General features: G+C 45.6%; 1 protein-coding gene across 20 annotated transcripts in view; it reads left to right on the top strand.

Moving 5' to 3' along the window:
- Positions 1–21887, top strand: part of LOC115177521 (E3 ubiquitin-protein ligase UBR5-like) — a 42305-nt gene that overhangs the window by 3142 nt on the left and 17276 nt on the right. For 8 of the 20 annotated variants that reach the window (XM_029738372.1, XM_029738387.1, XM_029738384.1 and 5 more), the window contains exons 2-40: positions 1736–1780; positions 1944–2025; positions 2282–2358; positions 4532–4654; positions 5282–5558; positions 5768–5927; positions 6259–6408; positions 7040–7251; positions 7539–7655; positions 7899–8164; positions 8436–8553; positions 8721–8926; positions 9161–9270; positions 9673–9785; positions 10102–10263; positions 10483–10594; positions 10729–10883; positions 11020–11217; positions 12926–13136; positions 13449–13575; positions 13865–14112; positions 14418–14541; positions 14809–14906; positions 15161–15318; positions 15457–15548; positions 15684–15830; positions 15984–16102; positions 16261–16387; positions 16669–16807; positions 17137–17297; positions 17521–17760; positions 17963–18086; positions 18293–18413; positions 18543–18674; positions 19967–20224; positions 20459–20730; positions 20977–21194; positions 21337–21570; positions 21802–21875. In XM_029738372.1, coding sequence (XP_029594232.1) covers positions 1736–1780; positions 1944–2025; positions 2282–2358; positions 4532–4654; positions 5282–5558; positions 5768–5927; positions 6259–6408; positions 7040–7251; positions 7539–7655; positions 7899–8164; positions 8436–8553; positions 8721–8926; positions 9161–9270; positions 9673–9785; positions 10102–10263; positions 10483–10594; positions 10729–10883; positions 11020–11217; positions 12926–13136; positions 13449–13575; positions 13865–14112; positions 14418–14541; positions 14809–14906; positions 15161–15318; positions 15457–15548; positions 15684–15830; positions 15984–16102; positions 16261–16387; positions 16669–16807; positions 17137–17297; positions 17521–17760; positions 17963–18086; positions 18293–18413; positions 18543–18674; positions 19967–20224; positions 20459–20730; positions 20977–21194; positions 21337–21570; positions 21802–21875 — 6107 coding nt within the window. The remainder of the gene's footprint in view (positions 1–1735; positions 1781–1943; positions 2026–2281; positions 2359–4531; positions 4655–5281; positions 5559–5767; positions 5928–6258; positions 6409–7039; positions 7252–7538; positions 7656–7898; positions 8165–8435; positions 8554–8720; positions 8927–9160; positions 9271–9672; positions 9786–10101; positions 10264–10482; positions 10595–10728; positions 10884–11019; positions 11218–12925; positions 13137–13448; positions 13576–13864; positions 14113–14417; positions 14542–14808; positions 14907–15160; positions 15319–15456; positions 15549–15683; positions 15831–15983; positions 16103–16260; positions 16388–16668; positions 16808–17136; positions 17298–17520; positions 17761–17962; positions 18087–18292; positions 18414–18542; positions 18675–19966; positions 20225–20458; positions 20731–20976; positions 21195–21336; positions 21571–21801; positions 21876–21887) is intronic. The other 12 variants (XM_029738391.1, XM_029738390.1, XM_029738392.1 and 9 more) reach the window with 10 other exon arrangements.

Genomic DNA, 21887 nt, shown 5'->3' with positions numbered 1-21887 from the left:
ATTCCATAAAATTGTCATGACTTTAGATGCTTCTGATAGGCTAATTGACATCATTTGAGTCACTTGGAGGTGTACCTGTGGATGTATTTCAAGGCCTACCTTCAAACTCTGCCTCTTTGCTTGACATCATAGGAAAATCAAAAGAAATCAGCCAAGAACTGGTTCATCCTTGGGAGCAATTCCCAAATGCCTGAAGGTACCACGTTCATCTGTACAAACAATAGTACGCAAGTATAAACATCATGGGACCATGCAGCCGTCATACCGCTCAGGATAGAGACGTGTTGTGTCTCCTAGAGATTAATGTACTTTGGTGAGAAGTGCAAAGCAATCCCAGAACAACAGCAAAGGACCTTGTGAAGATGCTGGAGGAAACGGGTACAAAAGTATCTCTATAGCCACTGTAAAATGAGTCCTATATCAACATAACCTGAAAGGCCGCTTAGCAAGGAAGAAGCCACTGCTCCAAAACCGCCATAAAAAAGCCAGACTACGGTTTGCAACTGCACATGGGGACAAAGATCGTACTTTTTGGAGAAATGTCCTCTGGTCTGATGAAACAAAAATGGAACTGTTTGGCCATAATGACCATCGTTATGTTTGGAGGAAAAAGGGGGAGGCTTGCAAGCTGAAGATCATCATCCCAACCGTGAAGCACGGGGGTGGTAGCACCATGTTGTGGGTGTGCTTTGCTGCTGGAGACACTGGTGCACTTCACAAAATAAATGGCATCACGAGGAAGGAAGATTACGTAGATGTATTGAAGCAATATTTTGGGACATCAGTCAGGAAGTTAAAGCTTGGTTGCAAATTGGTCTTCCAAATGGACTTTTGACCCCAAGCATACTTCCAAAGTTGTGGCAAAATGTCCACTCCAATACCTTAACTTTGTTGTCCTTAAGCCATCACAAAGCCCTGACCTCAATCCTACAGAAAATGTTTGGGCAGAACTGAAAAAGTGTGTGTGAGCAAGGAGGCCTACAAATCTGACTCGGTTACACCAGCTCTGTCAGGAGGAATGGGACAAAATTCACCCAACTTATTGTGGGAGGCTACCTGAAACGTTTGACCCAAGTTAAACAATTTAAAGGCAATGCTACCAAATACTAATTGAGTGTATGTAAACTTCTGACCCACTGGGAATGTGATGAAAGAACTAAAAGCTGAAATAAATCATTCTCTCTATTATTCTGACATTTCACATTCTTAAAATAAAGTGGTGATCCTAACTAACATAAGACAGGGAATTTTTAGCTTGGATTAAATGTCAGGAATTGTGAAAGACCTTAGCCAAATACATTTAAACTGAGTTTATGTAAACCTCCGACTTCAACTGTAGCTCCGCACATTCCCTGTCTCTTTTGACTTTGGGACTCACCTGCCCACTGGCATCCTCTGTGCGAGTGAAGGCAACAGTCCCAATGCAGATGGTTATACACACCATGCTCTAACTGTTTAGCTATACTGCTATTTAGATTTTTTTTAAATGAAGCTGGTGAGCCATTTTGATACTATTGTCATCAGTATTCATGTACTTGAGATTCTCACCGGACTTCTTGTTAATGTCGTGCAAGCAGATGCCATGCTCCTTATAGTATACACAGAGTACAGACTAGTAGAAATGTCCTTATTGGCCATGGATTTCCAGATCATTAATAGCACAGATTCACACCATGAACAGAAATGAATAATCTCACTAATGTCAGTTTTTTTATTTAATTTTTATCCTTAACAGACTTCGTGAAGTGTCGGAGAAACTCAACAAATACAACTTTAACAGGTAAGACCTGAATATTATATACATATTTTTTTTAACTGTGGAATTATCAGCAAATGTATTATTCAGCCATGTCTTTCAGCAGGGACCACACTCCACAGATATATAGCGGTCTTATAGCTTTTCAACATGTTAACATTCACTGCATTGTCTGTTTCCAATGCAGTCATCCACACCTCAACCTGCTGGAGCAGGCCACCTTAAAACAGTGTGTAGTTGGCCCAAACCATGCTGGCTTTCTGCTTGAGGTAACATCGAAGGATTTATGCATATTACAATCAATAACATTTGAGCTGTACTGCCTCTACATTTTGGATGGAGGTTGTGATTCCAAATGGCACCATATTTCCTATACAGTGCACTACTTTTGGAAAAAAGTTGTCTGTTTTTTTTAATAAATAAGAGCACCATTTATTAATAAAACAAATATTTTAGTGCAGTCTTTTTTTTGCGACATGCCATCACCTTTTCCTTTTTGATATGTAGTAATGTCTTTCTTTCCAGGATGGACGTGTGTGTCGGATCAGCTTTGCTGTCCAGCCAGATCGTCTGGAGCTGACCAAACCAGATGGCAACGATGGGTGAGACTGTTTACACTAGGAAAATAGTTTCATCCTAATGGAGTTTAAGAGAACTTTATATACCAGGGGTTGCGTTAGCTTTCAGAAATGGGCGTTTTCAAAACGTATACCATTAAAAAAAATCTGCGTTTTCAACCATTTCACCTGTGTTTTTATATTGAATTTTTTTATAATTTGTTTTGCTTCAGTAGTGTTAAGGGGCGTGCGACTATATAGTTCTTCTTCACACAAAATACATTAGTGCAACACATTCGGGCAGAAAATAGTTTTCATCCAATGACAACAGAAGTGCAATGCTATTTGGCTAATAAATTAATTTGCAATGAAAAAGCACGTTTTTTTTTTTTTGCACAAACGATGGGTGGCCATCATATTTGTAATGTTTGTCATCGAAAGAATGTAGCCAGCTACATTTCCTAATGTTTTGCCTGATGATAATCTTGCTTTGTAACTTGTTACTGTAAAAACTACACTGGAGGAAAGTACGGAACACAGCGCTCTGACTGATATGGTGTCTGGTGATCCTATGAGAGAGCAGATTTCATCCGAGTGGAGAAGTGCAACTGAAGCACAAAATGAGTCCTTTTACATTCTTGATTTGGAGCGAACCCTGACTGAAGCTGAGCAGAATTCACAATAAGAAGCGTTTTAGATCTGCATTTACAAAACGCAGCAAGATCTTTTTTCTGCCTTGACTCCTGCATGCTGAAGCCTAGCAATGGCGAGTCCTGCGAGTTGAGATCCACTGAGTTCTTACTAAGTACTTAGGCCTACTAGTTTGAACGGTTTCATTATGTTATTACTTGGTCACTTAAAACACTGACAAATGAAAGACCAGAAAGTTTTGACTGTTGAGGTGTTTTGCATCCTGGACAATGTATGTTTTATAGATAAGTAATTGGTATTTTATTCCATCTCTGCTAACTAGACAAAACAAAGCTCGTAATGGTATTTTAGCATTTAGGAAATCTAGGCTGGGTTCTGAAAGCCAATTGCATTTATGAATTTGCTTTTAGTTTTATTTTGTATGAGCAAGAATGCCTTTTTAGCTGTTGCTCGGAATTGTGTTGGTGGCCAACATGCATTTGTGAGTTTCATTGATACCATATATGTTTTACCAGCAGACCAGCATTAAACTGTGAACTAGGCCCTCTAGTTGCAAAGCATGCAAGTGAATCAGCCTGAGAGACTGTTGAATAATGTGACTGGTTTACTTTAAGCTTTTCTGCAGAGCACATGTTTTGTTGCCTGGCACGGTAAAATAAGCTGAACTTTTCAAAAGAAAATGAGATGGTTTCAGATGGTAATAGCTTTGCAGTCGGCCACATTGTGGGTTACTGGAAGGCCTTACTGTGGAAACGAGCACTGCACATTTTCAATCAGGAACTTTGACAGCTGACTGAACAAAGCTTCCACTCGGAATACTATCCAGTCACACTCCGCACTATATTTCATTTTTTTTACCGTGTCCTACTTGTGTGATAAATGGTAAACAAATGTACATTTTAACAGGTTATTTATATTTTATTTCTGCATAAGTCTGCACAATTCCTTTCATTGTTAGGTCTACTATACTGTTGCTAAATTAAAACACTTCTATATTTTGTGTGATGCTAAAATGCCTAATAGTAAAATGTATCTGCATTCTTTCATTGGGAAGCAATTCACAATATATTGAGATACTGTGTACAAAAGAGTCATGGTTTTGAATCTGACAGGACAATGCTGTTATGGTCAGTCTCAGGCGTTGCTCATGATTTGGTGGCAAGTATGTAATGCAATTGACTCAATTAAACGTAGACTGCAGCATATTCACACATCCATGTACAATAGACATCAAATTTATTTAACACAGTACACTCCCATGATATCAATTGATTTTATTGTAGGAGTTAGCAATCGCAGCCCTAAAAAATCCCAAGAACCTTTAAAAAGGAATAAGTCTTGAAGGCGGAACGAGTTGCAGCTAATTCTGATTCCCGAGGGTGTTGCCATGCTAGTCTCCATTTCCCCTGTTGTTTTTTTTAACCTTCAACATAAAAATGTAAAAGCCCTAGACATGGGCCACAACCTGGGATTTCCACTCCCAGGTTGTCATCTTAATCTTTGGTCCCATAATGTGGGACTACTAGGTATGTAGTAACTGATCTGATCTCCCGTCTTTTGTTTCCAGTTCAAAGTTGAGTGGCAGTGGTTCAGGGACAGGAAGGAGCTCCAGGCCAGGCAGGACTAGTGATCCTCCCTGGTTCCTGTCTGGCTCTGACACACTGGGCAGACTGGCAGGCAACACCCTTGGGTAAGTTCTGGCAGTAAGGGCCCTCAGGAAAAACCTCCCCTAGACACACTCGGGTAAAGTCGTTATATGGCTTCATGTGCATTAGCGCCACTTAGGCCTAGACAAAGACAGCTGCAGCAGGACTGCTGAAGGCATTATTACTATCCAGGATTCAGGTATTGTCCATGTAAAATGAGATGACGTGGTCAGAACCAGACCTTGTAGCACAGAGTTGTCCTGGAAATTGGGACCTTCAATCCAAAGCAGCAGCAGCTCTGAGGTTAAAGGCATAAACATAAAATACCAATTGAGCTTTGCTAGAAATGTGCTGTGGGCTGATTTTGAATGACAGTAGGTGAAAGCAATCTACCATCCTTCATTTTTTTTTCATACCTTACTGGCCCTTTAATTATGAGATTTAATGTAGTCAAATTCATCTCTCAAAAATGACAAGACATTTGCTACCAAACTATTGCTTCCAAATTGCGGTATGCATAAATACCCTAGGACCTCTGCTCTCTCTGTGAAAGCCAGCTGTCCCATGGTTAATTGCTAATCCAGTGCGCAGGCAGGCAGTCGTGTGTTGAGTTGAGAGTTTCTGCTGTGTGGCTGACTGCTGTGCCTGACCTTCGCCTTGTGCTATAACAGGAGTCGCTGGAGCTCCGGGGTGAACGGTGGATCAGGTGGAGGAGGAGGAGGTGGTGGTGGCAGCAGCAGTGTAGGAGGTGCAGGGGGAGGAGGTGTAGGAGGAGCTGTCAGTGGAGGTGGTGGAGGCTCCTCTGGGAGGTCGTCTACAGCTGCCAGGGACTCAAGACGTCAGACCAGGGTGATCCGCACAGGGAGGGACCGGGGCTCTGGTCTCCTGGGTAGCCAGCCCCAGCCTGTCATCCCTGCCTCGGTCATCCCAGAGGAACTAATCTCCCAGGTTAGACCCACTGTCTGTCCTCAACTACATTTATTTAAATTCTGGAAGTGACCCCACCATATGAGAATTTTATTGCTTGACCAGAGCCCCTCATTAATTATAACAAGGTCCTCAACACATGGCCTTCACTTCTCTCTGGTGCTCAGTCACCATCTTCACATGGTTGATTTCTGGGTGGTGATCTTCATGTTGCCTCCCCTCTTCCCCAGGCTCAGGTGGTCCTCCAGGGGAAGTCTAGGAGTGTGATCATCCGGGAGCTCCAGAGGACCAACCTGGATGTCAACCTGGCCGTCAACAACCTACTGAGCAGAGACGATGAGGACGGTGACGATGGTGATGACACAGCCAGCGAGTCCTACCTCCCTGGAGGTACCACTTTATTTCAACTTGATGTGTATTCTACAGCTTTCTCATTAAGATAATCTCTATTGCAAGAAATACTCAACATGGCAGCTTTGTATAAAGGAGCAGAGGGCTCTCAAACCGTTTGGTCTGGTTTAAGGGGCTTATGTGAAAGCTTTATGTATGTAGATAGTTGGTATTTGCTAAATTTGTGATTTGCTACATTTGTGGAACCGATGGAGTTTTCCGAAACATTCTAAATGCAAACGTCTTTATTAACCTATGGGTTTGACCCTTGCCTGATGGGACAGTAAAAGTCATGTCATAAACATCCCTCTCTCTTGTGTTGACCTTACAGAGGACCTGATGTCCTTGCTGGACGCTGACATCCACTCAGCCCACCCCAGTGTCATCATCGATGCTGACGCCATGTTCTCTGAGGACATCAGCTACTTCGGCTACCCTTCCTTCAGACGCTCCTCCCTGTCCCGCCTGGGCTCCTCGCGAGGTAACTGACCACACGGCACTCAGAGCTGCTGTCTAGGGACCATCGTCCTCTTCTGTAGTCAGGAGGTGGAGATTGAAATCATATTTCTCTGCCTAAAATAGTAGTAGTTGTAGTAACAAGTTACCTAAATGGATGTAAGATTACTTTTCACCATATATAGTATATGCTTTTAGTTCTGATAGTCGAGGTATATTGTTAAAGTCAGTACTAGTCTTTCCTTTTCAACCTGTCGGCAAAGCCCGTGGCAGTGTGAATGTGTGTGTGTGTGGTACCAGTAGTGTGTGTTCAGTGTGCTGAATGGCCATAATACCTGTTCTTCAGTGAGCCCTCTGAGAAAGGCCCGCTAGACCCTGTCATTACAGGCAACACTCTCTACTGCAGCCTTATGCTGTAGGATAAACCCTCTGCCTTGTAATGCATGTCTATCTCTAATCTATCCTGACCTGTCCTCCTACCTCACATTTCAACATGTGAGTGTGCAGACAGACACCACTATTAACTTTCACCTTTTTACTGCCAAACCCCTCTTATTTGCATAATTCTAAAAACAAATCTCTTTAATTTGTTGACGGGTCTTCCCCAGAGAGTGGCTTACTTTTATCCCACTGGTGTGACCCCATTGCCATACCAGTTCTCCTTCTTCCCTTAGAGCGTGACTCAGAGCTGTTGCGTGAGCGCGAGTCTGTGTTGAGGTTGCGGGAGCGGAGGTGGCTGGATGGGGCCTCATTTGACACGGAGAGGGGCTCCACCAGCCGCGAGGGGGAGCCCAGCCTGGACAAGAAGAACATCCCCGTCCAGAGCCCTGTCTCTCTGGGCGAGGAGCTGCAATGGTGGCCTGACAAGGTGGGAGGATGGGGACATTGATCGATTGGTTGATGGAATAATTTGATTAATGGGAAGGTCCACTCATTTTGGTGTTCATTCATTCAGATGTGATGTCAATAAAGCTTGTTCAGGGAACATGACAGCATTAATTTATCATGTTAATGGATTTCCCACTTGGTTTATTTCTATCTATGTTTTAATAGTTTTCACTAGGTCTATATCCTCAATATTGTTTTGGGTTAATATGCACAGATCAGATGAGCATATTTATTTAAAGTAATGTTTCTGTTGGCGTTTTGGTCCAGGATGGTGTGAAGTTTGTGAGCATCGGGTCCTTGTTCTCTGAGCTGGTGGCAGTGAGCTCTAAGGGGGAACTCTACCAGTGGAAGTGGAGTGAACCAGAACCATACAGAAACACACAGGTAAACAGCAGTACTGTACAACAAGCCAACGGGACTGATTGCATGAACAATGTGAAGGATTCATCAGCAGCCTTAATCAAATTCAAATGATTTATCAGAGACCAGTGCTGTACACTAAGAACACTAGCTCTGCTCCTGAGGACTACTTTGCAAATAGGTGTTTTCATTCAAATACACATTTTATTAGCAAACCCACCCAATTAAAAAATATATATATAAAAAATCAACTCCTCCTCCAATCAGAACCCTTCTATCCGCCACCCCCGGGTGTCCTTCCTGGGCCTGACCAATGAGAAGATCACCCTGCTGTCTGCTAACAGCATCAGAGCCACCGTGGCCACGGAGACCAACAAGGTGGCAACCTGGATGGATGACACACTGAGCAGCGTGGCATCCAAGCTGGAACACAGTGCCCAGGCCTACCCTGAGCTGCAGGGAGAGCGCATCATGTCTCTGCACTGCTGTGCCCTCTACACCTGCGCCCAGCTGGAGAGCAGCCTGTACTGGTGGTGAGTTACAGTAGTTAATCCTCACTGCCGAGAGGAGAGAGATTGGCTGGATTTGCACTGGGATTGTGCCAAGCAAGCTCAATCAAGAGCAGCTCAAGTATTTGAAAGAAAGCAATTACTAGTTGAACTCAGGCAGTGGCTGGCCAGAGGCCCTCGCTCTACACAAATGTCCAGTGCAAATGTAAAACTCAGTCCTTGGGAGATCTATGCGTACAAGAAGGTTAAGCTGGATGTTAGTGGTTTATGTTTTGAAATGTTTGTGTTTCCTCAGGGGTGTTGTGCCTTTTAGTCAACGGAAAAAGATGCTTGAAAAGGCTAGAGCCAAGAACAAGAAGCCAAAGTCCAGTGCCGGCATCTCCTCAATACCCAACATCACCGTGGGAACGCAGGTGACAAAACATAACATAATAACATAGAACCAAGACTATGGGAGCATTAGAACCCTGTGTAAATGTTCCTTTCTTTTTCCTGAAATGTTTTTGTTCTCTGCACCTGTGAATCCGATTGGATGTCTGTTGCGTACACTCGTACACTGCTTTTGAACGAATGTGAACAGGTGTTTGTGTCCTCTCTCCAGGTGTGCCTGAGGAATAACCCCCTCTACCACGCCGGTGCCGTTGCCTTTTCTGTCAACGCTGGGATCCCCAAGGTGGGACTCCTCCTCGAGTCTGTCTGGAACATGAACGACAGCTGCAGGTTCCAGCTGCGGTCACCAGAGAGCCTCAAGAACATGGACAAGACCACCAAGACCCAGGAGATCAAGTGAGTTAGCTTCCATTTCAGAGAGCAGCTGGTCTCAATTCGCTCCCTGCCCTTTTCCCTTGGCCCTAACCCTTCTATGTTTGCAGATTTGCAAATATCAAAGGGTTAGGCCCAACGGGAAGGGGTATGGAGTGAATTGAGACCAGCTTGTTCCCTTCTAAGCCACTCCAAATCTAAATCAATGGCCCTCGTCTCCAACACTCATGAACTCAGTCCTACCCATTCTTGCCTTAGAACGGAGAGCAAGCCGGAGTTGGTAAAGACAGAGATGGGGCCCCCTCCTTCCCCAGCCTCCACCTGCAGTGACACCTCCTCCATCGCTAGCAGTGCCTCGCTGCCCTACAGTACGTCACATTACTAGCTACTATACTAACCACCTCTCTCTCGCTCTAATATTGCCATGACTCATTTGCCTTTTAAATGGATGGTGTGGCAATTGCAGGTCTCAATTATTCTTTTTTTGCTAGCAGTTTGAGTTTGTCTCTAGTTGTTGTATCTGATAATAAAATCTGTATCTGCTAACGAGACCTGGGTTAAATACTTACGTCAAATGCTTGTGCTGCACTTGATTTAGCTTGCATGGTACAATGGAACCCAAATAGAATAGTCCTAAAAGTGCAAACCCCGCCCACCTTGCATAGTGGACAAGCTAAATCAAGCACACCTCGAGTATTTGACATGTTTGTCAACCCAGGTCTGGTCTGCTGTTGTATGAATATCCTAATATGTGTTCTCTGCCCTTAAAGAACGAAGACGCTCGACCCCGGCTCCCAAAGAGGAGGAGAAGGTGAACGAGGAGCAGTGGCCTCTTCGGGAAGTGGTGTTTGTGGAGGATGTTAAAAATGTCCCTGTGGGAAAGGTGGGTGTGGCTACAGGAAGGGACCAGACCCTAATGCTCTCTGGCAGACTGGGGGATAGACACCATTGTTTTGATTTTATTAACACTAAAATATTTAGATTATCACATTTGATAGTTATTTCTAAAACCTTTTAGTCTATTTTTCAGAGTATTTATTTTATTTATTTCTGTGTTCATTTGCATGTAAAGAAATGCCTAAGAGCACAACTCAAAGCCGTAGTGTCATGTTTTGTATCCTGTGGATTGTCTGTTTGTTGTGTTATTGTGGTGTCTTCATGACGGCCCTATTTGCAACAGCTCCGTCTTTTAACTTCAGGTGCTGAAAGTGGACGGTGCGTATGTAGCTGTGAAGTTTCCAGGAACGTCAAGCAGCGTGAGCACACAGCCGAGTCAGACTAGTGCTCCAGCTCCCATCACTGACTCTGACCCCTCCTCACTGCTGCAGGACTGTAGGCTGCTCAGAATAGATGAGTTACAGGTACAACTACTGGATGCTCACTTACACTCACATACTTATAAAACATTATAGTGTAATTATTACTCCCATACAAATGTGTATTTTCAGTGATGGTTTAATGTTTGCAATTATTTAATCAATCTAAGCACAATTTTACAATAAGTATCTGTCTTTGTAGTATTACATCTGTTGTATAAATGTTGTTTGTCTAAAAGCTGGTGCCTCTCTTTTTATCAACAGGTGGTGAAAACTGGTGGAACTCCTAAAGTTCCAGATTGCTTCCAGCGTACACCTAAAAAACTCTGCATCCCAGAGAAGGCTGAGATTCTGGCTGTGAATGTTGACTCCAAAGGTAAGACATCTGGATAACAATACAATGTAGTAATTCATGTTGGTGCCGAATGCCGATAATGTACTACTGAGTAAGTGTGGATATTAATGAATTCTATGTGTATTTCTGACTTGCTGTGTTGTCTGCCCCTTCAGGAGTCCACGCAGTGCTGAAGACTGGTAACTGGGTGAGGTACTGTATCTTTGACCTGGCCACAGGCAAAGCAGAGCAGGAGAATAACTTCCCCACCAGTAACCTGGCCTTCCTGGGCCAGAGTGAACGCAATGTAGCAATCTTCACCGCAGGACAGGTCAGCACCTCTCCACTAATCAATACAACCTTTTCTAATATAGCCATGCTTCATGTATTGCAAAAAGGATGTGTAGGCAATTGCATATCCAACAGTTTCCCCATTTTCTAAGCACATTTGACCATTTTATTTCCAGGATTCCCCAGTCATCCTTCGGGATGGAAATGGCACAATTTACCCAATGGCCAAAGACTGTATGGGCGGCATCCGAGACCCTGAGTGGCTGGACCTGCCGCCCATCGCCAGCCTGGGCATGGGGGTGCACTCCCTGGCCAACCTCCCCACCAACTCAACCATCAAGAAAAAAGCTGCTATTATCATATTGGCTGTGGAGGTTAGCAATGTGATATTATTTATAGTTCAAAGGGGATTATTTAGTTGATGGTCAATTTGTTACTGGGAGGATCATAATTTTCACAGGTTTCACTAGATTGAGCTGGACCAAAAAAACATGCTCAATATAAACTCAGCAGAAAAAGAAACGTCCTGTCGCTGTCAACTGCGTTTATTTTCTGCAAACTTAACGTGTAATTTTTTTTATGAACATAAGATTCAACAACTGAGACATAAACTAAACAAGTTCCACAGACGTAACTAACAAATAGAATAATGTGTCCCTGAACAAAGGGGGGGTCAAAATCAGAAGTAAGTCAGTATCTGGTGTGGCCACCAGCTGCATTAAGTACTGCAGTGCATCTCCTCCTCATGGACTGCACCAGATTTGCCAGTTCTTGCTGTGAGATGTTACCCAACTCTTCCACCAAGGCACCTGCAAGTTCCCAGACATTTCTGGGTGGAATGGCCCTAGCCCTCGCCCTCTGATCCAACAGGTCCCAGACGTGCTCAATGGGATTGAGATCCGGGCTCTTCGCTGGCCATGGCAGAACACTGACATTCCTGTCTTGCAGGATGTCATGCACAGAACGAGCAGTATGGCTGGTGGCATTGTCATGCTGGAGGGTCATGTCAGGATGAGCCTGCAGGAAGGGTACCACATGAGGGAGGAGAATGTCTTCCCTGTAATGCACAGTGTTGAGATTGCCTGCAATAACAACAAGCTCAGTCCGATGATGCTGTGACACACCGCCCAAGACCATGACGGACCCTCCACCTCCAAATCGATCCCGCTCCAGAGTACAAGCATCGGTGTAACGCTCATTCCTTCAACGATAAACGCGAAACAGAGAAGAGCACTTTTTGCCAGTCCTGTCTGGTTCAGCGACGGTGGGTTTGTGTCCATAGGCGACGACGTTGCCGGTGATGTCTGGTGAGGACTTGCCTTACAACAGGCCTACAAGCCCTCAGTCCAGCCTCTCTCAGCCTATTGCGGACAGTCTGAGCGGTGATGTTGGGATTGTGCGTTCCTGGTGTAACTTGGGCAGTTGTTGCCATCCTGTGCAGGTGTTGTTACACGTGATCTGCCACTGCTAGAACGATGTCCTGTCTCCCTGTAGCGCTGTCGTAGGCATTTCACAGTACGGACATTGCAATTTATTGCCCTGGCCACATCTGCAGTCCTCATGCCTCCTTGCAGCATGCCTAAGGCATGTTCACGCAGATGAGCAGGGACCCTGAGCATCTTTCTTTTGCTGTTTTTCAGAGTCTGTAGAAGGGCCTCTATAGTGTCCTAAGTTTTCATAACTGTGGCCTTAGTTGCTTACCGTCTGTAAGCTGTTAGTGTCTTAATGACCGTTCCACAGGTGCATGTTCATTAATAGTTTATGGTTCATTGAACAAGCATGGGAAACAGTGTTTACAATGAACACTTTACAATGAAGATCTGTGAAGTTATTTGGATTTTTACGAATTATCTTTGAAAGCTAGGATCCTGAAAAAGGGACGTTTCTTTCTTTTGCTGAGTTTAGGCTCTACATTGGATGTGCTTTTTAGCCAAGGAAAATTATGTTTTTAACCTAAAACCGTCCCTTATTGTATTCTGTTGATAAATGCTTTTGTATTTTGCATGTTTTTATTCCCGCTGTAAAGTATATTGAGATGCTGTGCTGATGCACTTTAAATAACTTTGTTCAACTTGTTTCCAGAAGCAGACGTTGATGCAGCACGTGCTGCGTTGTGACTTTGAGGCCTGTCGTCAGTACCTGGTGAACCTGGAGCAGGCTGTACTCCTGGAGCAGAGTCCCCACGTCCTCCACTCCTTTCTGGGCCACCGCTGCGACGGCAACCGCAACATCCTCCACGCCTGTGTCTCAGTCTGCTTCCCCGTCAGCAACAAGGAGACCAAGGAGGAGGAAGGTAAACCACGGCTAGAGTGCTGGGTGGTGTATACAGCGAGATGAAACGTTGCAGATGGAAGTCAACAAATGGAGTTAACAGGATTCCCTGTTCTACCTGAAACACAAATCATATCTGTTCTAAACAATATATTCCAATCTGAACGTTCTGTGAGGTTACACCAGCGTGAAGACTCCTGAAGTGTCCAAAGGCACAGTGTCAGTTTTGAGCCATCCTCTGTGTTCTCTTTCCCATCTCCCATTTGACTTCCAGTATTTCTTCATCTCCCTGTGTCTGTATATGTGTGGTAACTGTTGGGCTGGTGTTTTCCAGAAGCTGAACGGTCTGAGAGGAATACATTTGCAGAGAGACTGTCAGCAGTGGAGGCCATCGCCAATGCTATATCTGTGGTGTCTAGCAACAGCTCTGGGAACAGGACCGGCTCTTCTAGCAGCAGAGGGTAACTAACTTATACAAGTTTTTAAGTTTATTTTCTTTCAGGCTACATGTTCATGATGAAAAACACTGAAGAACTGGATTATACTAACTGATTATCCATAAAGCACAATAAGTGAAATCATTTTACTGAGCCTATTGGCTTTTTTTCCATTCTTAGAAAACCTGTCAGGATGCCATTTAAGACACTTGAGACTAAGAACACTATCTTGGTGCCAATTTATGTCTACATGTCAGTCCCGTTGTCTTTCCACCACTCATGTAACCTGTTAAGTGTGTTCTGTCTGGCGCAGGCTGCGTCTGAGGGAGATGATGAGGCGCTCTCTGAGAGCAGCGGGTCTTGGCCGTCACGAGTCCGGCCCCTCCTCCAGCGACCACCAGGACCCAGTTTCCCCACCCATCGCCCCTCCCAGCTGGGTGCCCGACCCCCCTCCCATGGACCCAGACGGTGACATAGACTTCATCCTGGCCCCTGCAGTGGGATCTCTCACCACAGCCTCAACAGGGACCAGCCAGGGCCCCAGCACATCCACTATACCAGGTCAGATGCCTATCTAGAACACATTCCTCAACATACAACTTCACCTAGCCAGCTACTCCACCACTATACCTGGTCAAATACCTAGCCTGTGTGGTACTAAATGTCACCTAATTCCCTGTTTAGAACACTACTTATGGCCAGAGCCTGTATATAAGGAATAGGGTTCCATTTGGAACCAACCAATGGCTAGCTACTTCCTCACTATACCACCATACAGGCTCAGATGTGGAGTTAGTAGTGGTTACCCTATTGTTGTTCTCCATCTCTCTCCAATGTCTCTGACCTGTTCCATCCTCCTGCCACAGGCCCCTCCTCTGAGCCTTCGGTGGTGGAGTCTAAAGACCGCAAGGCCAACGCCCACCTCATCCTCAAACTGATGTGTGACAGCATGGTTCTCAGGCCACACCTTCGCGAGCTGCTCTCTGCCAAGTAAAGACTCATTGTTTTTTCATCTTTCTTTAAAAAACTGAAGGAGCGTTCTGTTCTTTTGTATTTTGTTTATGATAGAGGCAGGTGTGATTGAGGGGGAGATTAAGAGTTGAGAAGGCCAATGGGTCTGGGCAAGCTCTTTCATTTTATAACACAGTAATGTGTTGTTTCATTAAAATACTGAACTATTGCTCTCATTATTATTGTTTGTCCCCCCCCTTTCTGTTGCTGTTCTAAAGTGTGTGTGTGTGTGTGTGTATTTGACAGGGATGCCCGTGGAATGACCCCATTCATGCTGGCAGTCAGCGGGAGAGCTTACCCAGCTGCCATTACTGTTCTGGAGGCTGCGCAGAAAATGGCCAAGGGTACGTCACTCACTACACTGTTCATGTCTTTGGTTGAGAAAGAGGAGATTTTGGTTAGTGCTACTAATGGATATGAATGCTTACATGTTGATGTATAGACATCCTAAGTCATTCATTTATACATGAAGAAGTGGTTATACGTGTACTGTGTTTAATAAGGAAAGAACACCATTTTTTTAATGGGGAGATGACTACCTAAACTTTACCTAATAAAATCTATATTTTAATGTTCCGTTGCAACACCTGTTGTGTAGTAGGAGACCCCGGCATGACTGAGAAGGTGGATGCAGACTCTTTGTTCATGGAGATGATTTGTCCCTCGGGGACCAACCCTGACGACTCTCCTCTCTACGTCCTCTGCTGCAACGACACCTGCAGCTTCACCTGGACAGGAGCTGAACACATCAACCAGGTGAGGGACACACACACACCAGGTGGGTCACTTGGGAGGACAATGCAACACACACAACAAATGAGTCAGCCGTTCACACTGGTTTGCCTTTTCACAGATGGGAATCTTTGCTGACCATTTACTCTCTGTCCCATCTAGGATATCTTTGAGTGCCGGACCTGCGGCTTGTTGGAGTCTCTCTGCTGCTGCACTGAGTGCGCCAGGGTGTGTCACAAAGGACACGACTGCAAGTATGTACTTCACTCCTCATCCTGGTGTTAGTGGATTTTATTACTTACATCCTGGTTTTATACTGTTGTAATTCAGCACTGCATCTGATACAGGTGATTTGCACCAGGCCTTTAATGTTATGTCTTTCTCCCCAGACTCAAGAGGACCTCTCCCACTGCGTACTGTGACTGCTGGGAGAAGTGTAAATGTAAGACGCTGATTGCTGGACAGAAAGCTGCTCGCCTGGACCTGCTGTACAGACTACTCACCACCACTAACCTGGTCACCAGTCCAAACAGCCGGTAAACACACACACCGACTGATTGTAGGCTGTATTTTGTGTTGTGTTAACATGTATTGCTTTCAAATCCAATGTTGGTTCTCTTCATTCAATCTGTAAGGTGTTTTTACAGGGGCTTTAGTAATGTGTTTTTCCTCCTCTGGCTGGCCAACAGGGGGGAGCATATCCTTCTGTTCCTGGTGCAGACTGTTGCTAGGCAGAGTGTGGAGCACTGCCAGTACCGACCCCCTCGCATCAGAGAGGACAGGAACCGCAAGGCTGCCAATGCTGAAGGTGGATGGAGGTTTACTACTGTTGTCAGGCCTGGTTTCACTTCAAGCAACACTAAAAATCTAGCATGATGGCTCAATGTTTATTTTCATTCACATCAATTCTCTATTCTAAGAGACAATTCTAATAGTTTTTTTTATGTTGTCCTCCCTGTGTGTCAGACTCTGACATGCCGGACCATGACCTGGAACCTCCACGCTTCGCCCAGCTGGCCCTGGAGAGGGTGCTGCAGGACTGGAATGCTCTCAAGTCCATGATAATGTTCGGATCCCAGGAGAATAAAGACCCGTGAGTTCTCTAGCCCTGCCTGCCTTCACCAGCTCAGCGTCACCTCTCAAACCTCTTTGTCCATTCCTCCAATCTCTCTTTTATCCCGCCATCCCTCCAACCTCTGTATCCAATTTATACTTCCGTAACTATTTTAGACAGCTGAAGCAAGCACGCACATTTTCTTCCTGAAATGTACCTCATCGGATGAGCAGCTGTTTTACCAGTTACGAGTCCTCTTAGTAGTGTCACCTTTATAACTCTGGTGTCCTGATTGTGTTGTGTGTGTGTGTGTGTTCCAGGCTGAGTGCCAGCAGCCGTATCGCCCATCTCCTTCCAGAGGAGCAGGTGTACCTGAACCAGCAGAGTGGCACCATCCGCCTGGACTGCTTCACACACTGCCTCATTGTCAAGTGTGCCCCTGACATTACAGTAAGTCGGGTCAGTCTATACCCCCCCTCTTAAATTACTCAGAGCTTCTGGAGTCAGTCAACCACAGTTGTAACACCTAGAGGACGCACCACCCATCTTCTGTTGCAAGTCCTCTCTCTGGGTCGTGTTCTCAGACACAGATTAAGCCTAGTCCTGGACTAAACCTATTTTATTGGAGAATTTAATTTGGGTCAGAGAAACTTGCCCAGAGGGTACATCACCACCTATCTATGTAGCAAGTGCAACATTATCCCTCTAGGTGTAACTATGTGGAGTCAACCTTGAAGGTAGTCTTGTCTGTGTGTTAGATAACCGTCTCTGGATTTTCTCTGTCGTAGTTTATTGACACCCTGCTGGGGACCTTGGTGAAGGAGCTGCAGAACAAGTACACTCCTGGCCGGAGAGAGGAGGCCATCGTCGTCACCAGGAGGTTCCTGCGCTCCGTGGCCAGGGTGTTTGTCATCCTCAGCGTCGAGATGGCCTCATCCAAAAAGAAAAAGTATGAGTGCCAAATCCAGATTGATCTCCATTTTCCTGTTGTACAGGGCTAGTCCTTTAGTTTAGGTGGTTTTAAAGGACTGGACTAGTCCTTTAGTGGATTTAAACAGGTTTTATTTGTCTTGTACTGCTCCACCACTCCTAGGTGAATATAAACATAGCAGCAAGGACTGAGTTGATACTTCCAGTTCACATCTAATCTCCTTTCTTGTTGTTTCTTCCAGTAACTTCATCCCCCAGCCCATTGGGAAGTGCAGGCGTGTGTTCCAGGCCCTGCTGCCCTATGCGGTGGAGGAGCTGTGCAACGTGGCAGAGTCCCTCATCGTGCCTGTGAGGATGGGCATCGCCCGGCCCACCGCCCCCTTCACCCTGGCCAGCACCAGCATCGACGCCGTGCAGGGCAGCGAGGAACTCTTCTCTGTGGAACCCTTGCCACCGAGACCCTCCCCAGACCAGTCCAGCAAGTGAGTGGTTTTGCTCTGCATTTGCACAGACCAACATGCAGACCGTGTTCCCCAGCTCTGTTGATTTGGAGGTCTTTGACCTTCCTCTGGGAAAATATAATCTAGGGAAACACTTCTGCCATGTATAAATTGGTTAAAAGTGGCTTGGATTTAAACATTGGCATTGTTAACTCAAATGGTCTTGTTTGCTGGTGTGTGTCAGTTCTAGTCAGACTGCATCGTCCTACATCATCAGGAACCCCCAGCCTCGCCGCAGCAGCCAGTCCCAGCCGGTCAGAGGGAGAGACGAGGAGCAGGATGACATTGTGTCTGCTGATGTTGAAGAGGTGAAGAGTCTCACTAGAAAAGGAACATATCAATGGGGGGGGGGGGCAAAGATCAAAGTGTTGGGTGTAATCAGGGTTGCTGTCAGTTTACTTAGAATTTCAGTTTACTTCTGAAATTAATTGAATTTAAATGGAATTGAACCCAACACTTGATGTCATGTGCTTTCTCAGTACTGATACCCTACTGTCTACCTCTGTTGTGGCAGGTGGAGGTTGTCGAGGGCGTTGCTGGGGAGGAGGATCACCATGAAGACCAGGAGGAACAGGGAGAACAGGGAGAGGAGAACGCTGAGGCAGAGGGACAGCATGATGAACATGATGAGGATGGTGAGAACCTAGACTGGATTGACTCCTTTTTTTTTTTTTTTTACCACTGTGGTAGAATTTTACAATATTTCTACAAATTATTGACTGTGATGAAGGTGGTTGAAGAGGGTGATGTCCGTTCCTCTCTAGGAAGCGACATGGAGTTGGATCTGCTGGCTGCCGCAGAGACCGAGAGTGACAGCGAGAGTAACCATAGCAACCAGGACAATGCCAGCGGGCGGAGGAGTGTTGTCACCGCAGCAACTGCTGGCTCCGAAGCAGGTATTATAATTCCCACCATTGTCTTTTGTTTTCATATTTTAGATTAAGTCCTTATTTTAATTGAATTTAAATCCCTGATTTATTTTCTTCTGTGATGTGGCCACTGGCCAGCCAGCCATCTAAATGACCTCATTTAACGATCCTACCTGAGTTCTTGAGACTGCTAAATGGAAATCGCTTTCTGCCTCACCACCCTCTTTAATATTCAGTTGCTGTTCAGGCTGACTAATTATTTTTCTCTCATTATCACCAGTCTTGACTGGCTGTCACACCAGCCAGTAAAAGGGAAGAGGCCCCTTTTTTTTGTATCAAAAGTTCCTTTTAGGTCACATTGTTCTTACCACTGTTGACAACATGGTTTAAGACTGCAGACCAACTAGTCTACTACTAGGGCTTATTACTCCATGAGTATCATTACTCAATGTATTTCATTTGCAGGATGTAGAATATCCCTGGCTTTTCGAAATGTTGGTATGGGCTCCTTTTTACTACAATGCATAATATGTCAGGGCTAGAGTGACATTTGAGGTGCACACACAGCTTATCCTAAGGAGTTCTCCCAGTATTGCCCCCCTCCATCTCACATATCACCATGGTTCTCATCAACTAATAATATCTTACTCCCAAGTCTAACTGTTTTGTTGGTGTTTCTCCCTGAATAACAAACTAATCACTATATCTTTAGACTTGCTAGCTGGTGTGGGGTTCCTCCCTTGTGTCATCTCCATTTTGCCTTTGATTCTTTGTTTGTGGTTGTAATTGCTTTTGATATGGCAAAGGAAATAGGAAATATTTATAATTATGGTGTCTTTTCCCCTCAGACACTACTAAGATCACTCAAAAATAAGACCAACAATAGAAATAAATAACCTATGATGGGCCCATTTTTTTCAGAGTGATCGATCTGGATTTAGCCCATCAGACGGTATTAAATGCATAGCTGGAAACAGAATGAATAGAACGGAAGTCCCCGTTAAAGCCAATGATTAGTCTGTTCTATTCATTATATTTCTATGTGGTTATTCCTATGCAATAGGTGAAATATAACTTTCTAAAAACTGCACCCTGGTGAAACTGTGGTACTTTAGCCTAATTTGAACAACAAGAAGCAGTTTAAGCTGAGTTGAGCTGCTCAATATAACATGGCAGCTAGCTAGCAGTCTTGTGGTGGTGTGGAACACTAACCTGCACTCCTGCTACCTCGCAAGGTGAGCAGCCACTCACACTCATCTCTCCTCCTATTTCCCCATACCTCCCTCATCCCCCTTCGTCTTCCCATCTCTCTCCCCAAGGTGCCAGCAGTGTCCCTGCCTTCTTTTCAGAGGACGACTCCCAGTCCAACGACTCGAGCGACTCGGACAGCAGCAGCAGCCAGAGCGACGACGTGGACCAGGAGACCTTCCTATTGGACGAGCCCTTGGAGAGGACCACCACCGCCTCGCACGTCAACAGTGCTGCCCAGGCGCCGCGCTCCATGCAGTGGGCTGTACGCAACACCCCCAGCCAGAGAGCCACGGGCAGCGCCCCCTCCAGCTCCTCCACCCCCGCTGGTCAGCACTAATACTACTACATACACAATCTGGGCCGTACGCAACAGGACTCTCATATTGACACATCCAAGATGGACTGCATTTAGGACAGTCTTGTATTGAATTTTTAAAATGTCTTGTCTGTCATTCTATCGCAAGAGCATATTGGACTGAGTCAGTGGGATGCTTTTTGGTGTTATGCTGTGGACTATGTTGATGAGGTCTGTCTGTGCTGATGCTCATGTCTCTGCCCAGCAGCGAGCTCCACAGGTCTGATCTACATCGACCCGTCCAACCTGCGGCGCAGCAGTGCCATCAGCACCAGCGCGGCTGCTGCGGCTGCAGCTCTGGAGGCCTCCAACTCGTCCAGCTACCTGACGTCAGCCTCCAGCTTAGCCCGGGCCTACAGCATCGTCATCAGACAGATCTCTGACCTGATGAGCCTCATTCCCAAGTACAACCACCTGGTCTACTCCCAGTACCCTGCTGCAGTCAAACTCACCTACCAGGACGCTGTCAACCTGCAGGTGACACAGCCCACACAGATCACATTGCATTATGTTACCTACCGATGGTCACATGTTAGTGTCAACAAAGTATTTTATAGGATAATTATTCTGTTGTACCTATGGGATAAGAAGCAATACAGACACCTTGCTGAATAAAGTGACTCAAACCGTTTTGAGGAGTTGCAAATTTGATTGACTTTTACACTACACAAGTGTTATTGACGTTCTGACTGAAGCAACCTTCTCTGTGTGTTAAACTACCAGAACTTTGTTGAGGAGAAGCTGATCCCTACGTGGAACTGGATGGTGTCCATCATGGACTCTACAGAGGCTCAGCTGCGTTACGGCTCGGCCCTGTCCTCAGCTGGCGACCCCGGACACCCATCCCACCCCCTCCACGCCTCGCAGCACTCTGCCCGCAGGGAGCGCATGACTGCCCGCGAGGAAGCCAGCCTCCGCACCTTGGAGGGACGGAGGTCTGGGTAAAATAAGTGTAACCCAAAATAGTAGAATGTGTTATTGGCAATCAGCAGTGTTTCATAGGCCCCCACTAGTTTGCAATTGTTTATGGATTATATTTCAAGTCGCTATCTGTGCTGATGTGTGTGTGTTCCTTCCTCCCAGGCGTGCGGCCACTCTGCTGACAGTGCGTCAGGGGATGATGTCTGCGCGGGGTGACTTCCTGAACTACGCCCTGTCTCTGATGCGTTCTCATAATGACGAGCACTCTGACGTTCTGCCTGTGCTGGATGTGTGTTCTCTCAAACACGTGGCCTACGTCTTCCAGGCCCTCATCTACTGGATCAAAGCCATGAACCAGCAGACAACTCTGGACACAACACAGATGGACCGCAAGAGGTACTGACTCCCCTGGAATAGATAGTCAGTGTAAACATGTCCTTCTCGACTGTCTTTTCTCCATTCCTCCATGATTCCTCACCTCTGACCTTGGCTTCTTCTGCAATGCTTTTTGAAAAGGAAGCGAGGACGTGAGGAATCAAGGGAAGCCTAATTGAGAAGGAGCCACTGACTCCCCTTAGAAAATGTCAAATATTCAGTGTGATTTAACTCCATTCGTTTACCCCACAGGAGCCGTGAGATTCTGGAACTGGGACTGGACAATGAAGATTCTGAACATGAGAATGATGAGGACACCAATCAAAGTAAGTTCATCG

Source organism: Salmo trutta, chromosome 37 (genome assembly GCF_901001165.1).
Source record: "Salmo trutta chromosome 37, fSalTru1.1, whole genome shotgun sequence".
Lineage (NCBI taxonomy): Eukaryota > Metazoa > Chordata > Actinopteri > Salmoniformes > Salmonidae > Salmo > Salmo trutta.
This window is presented reverse-complemented; position numbering and strand designations above follow the sequence as displayed.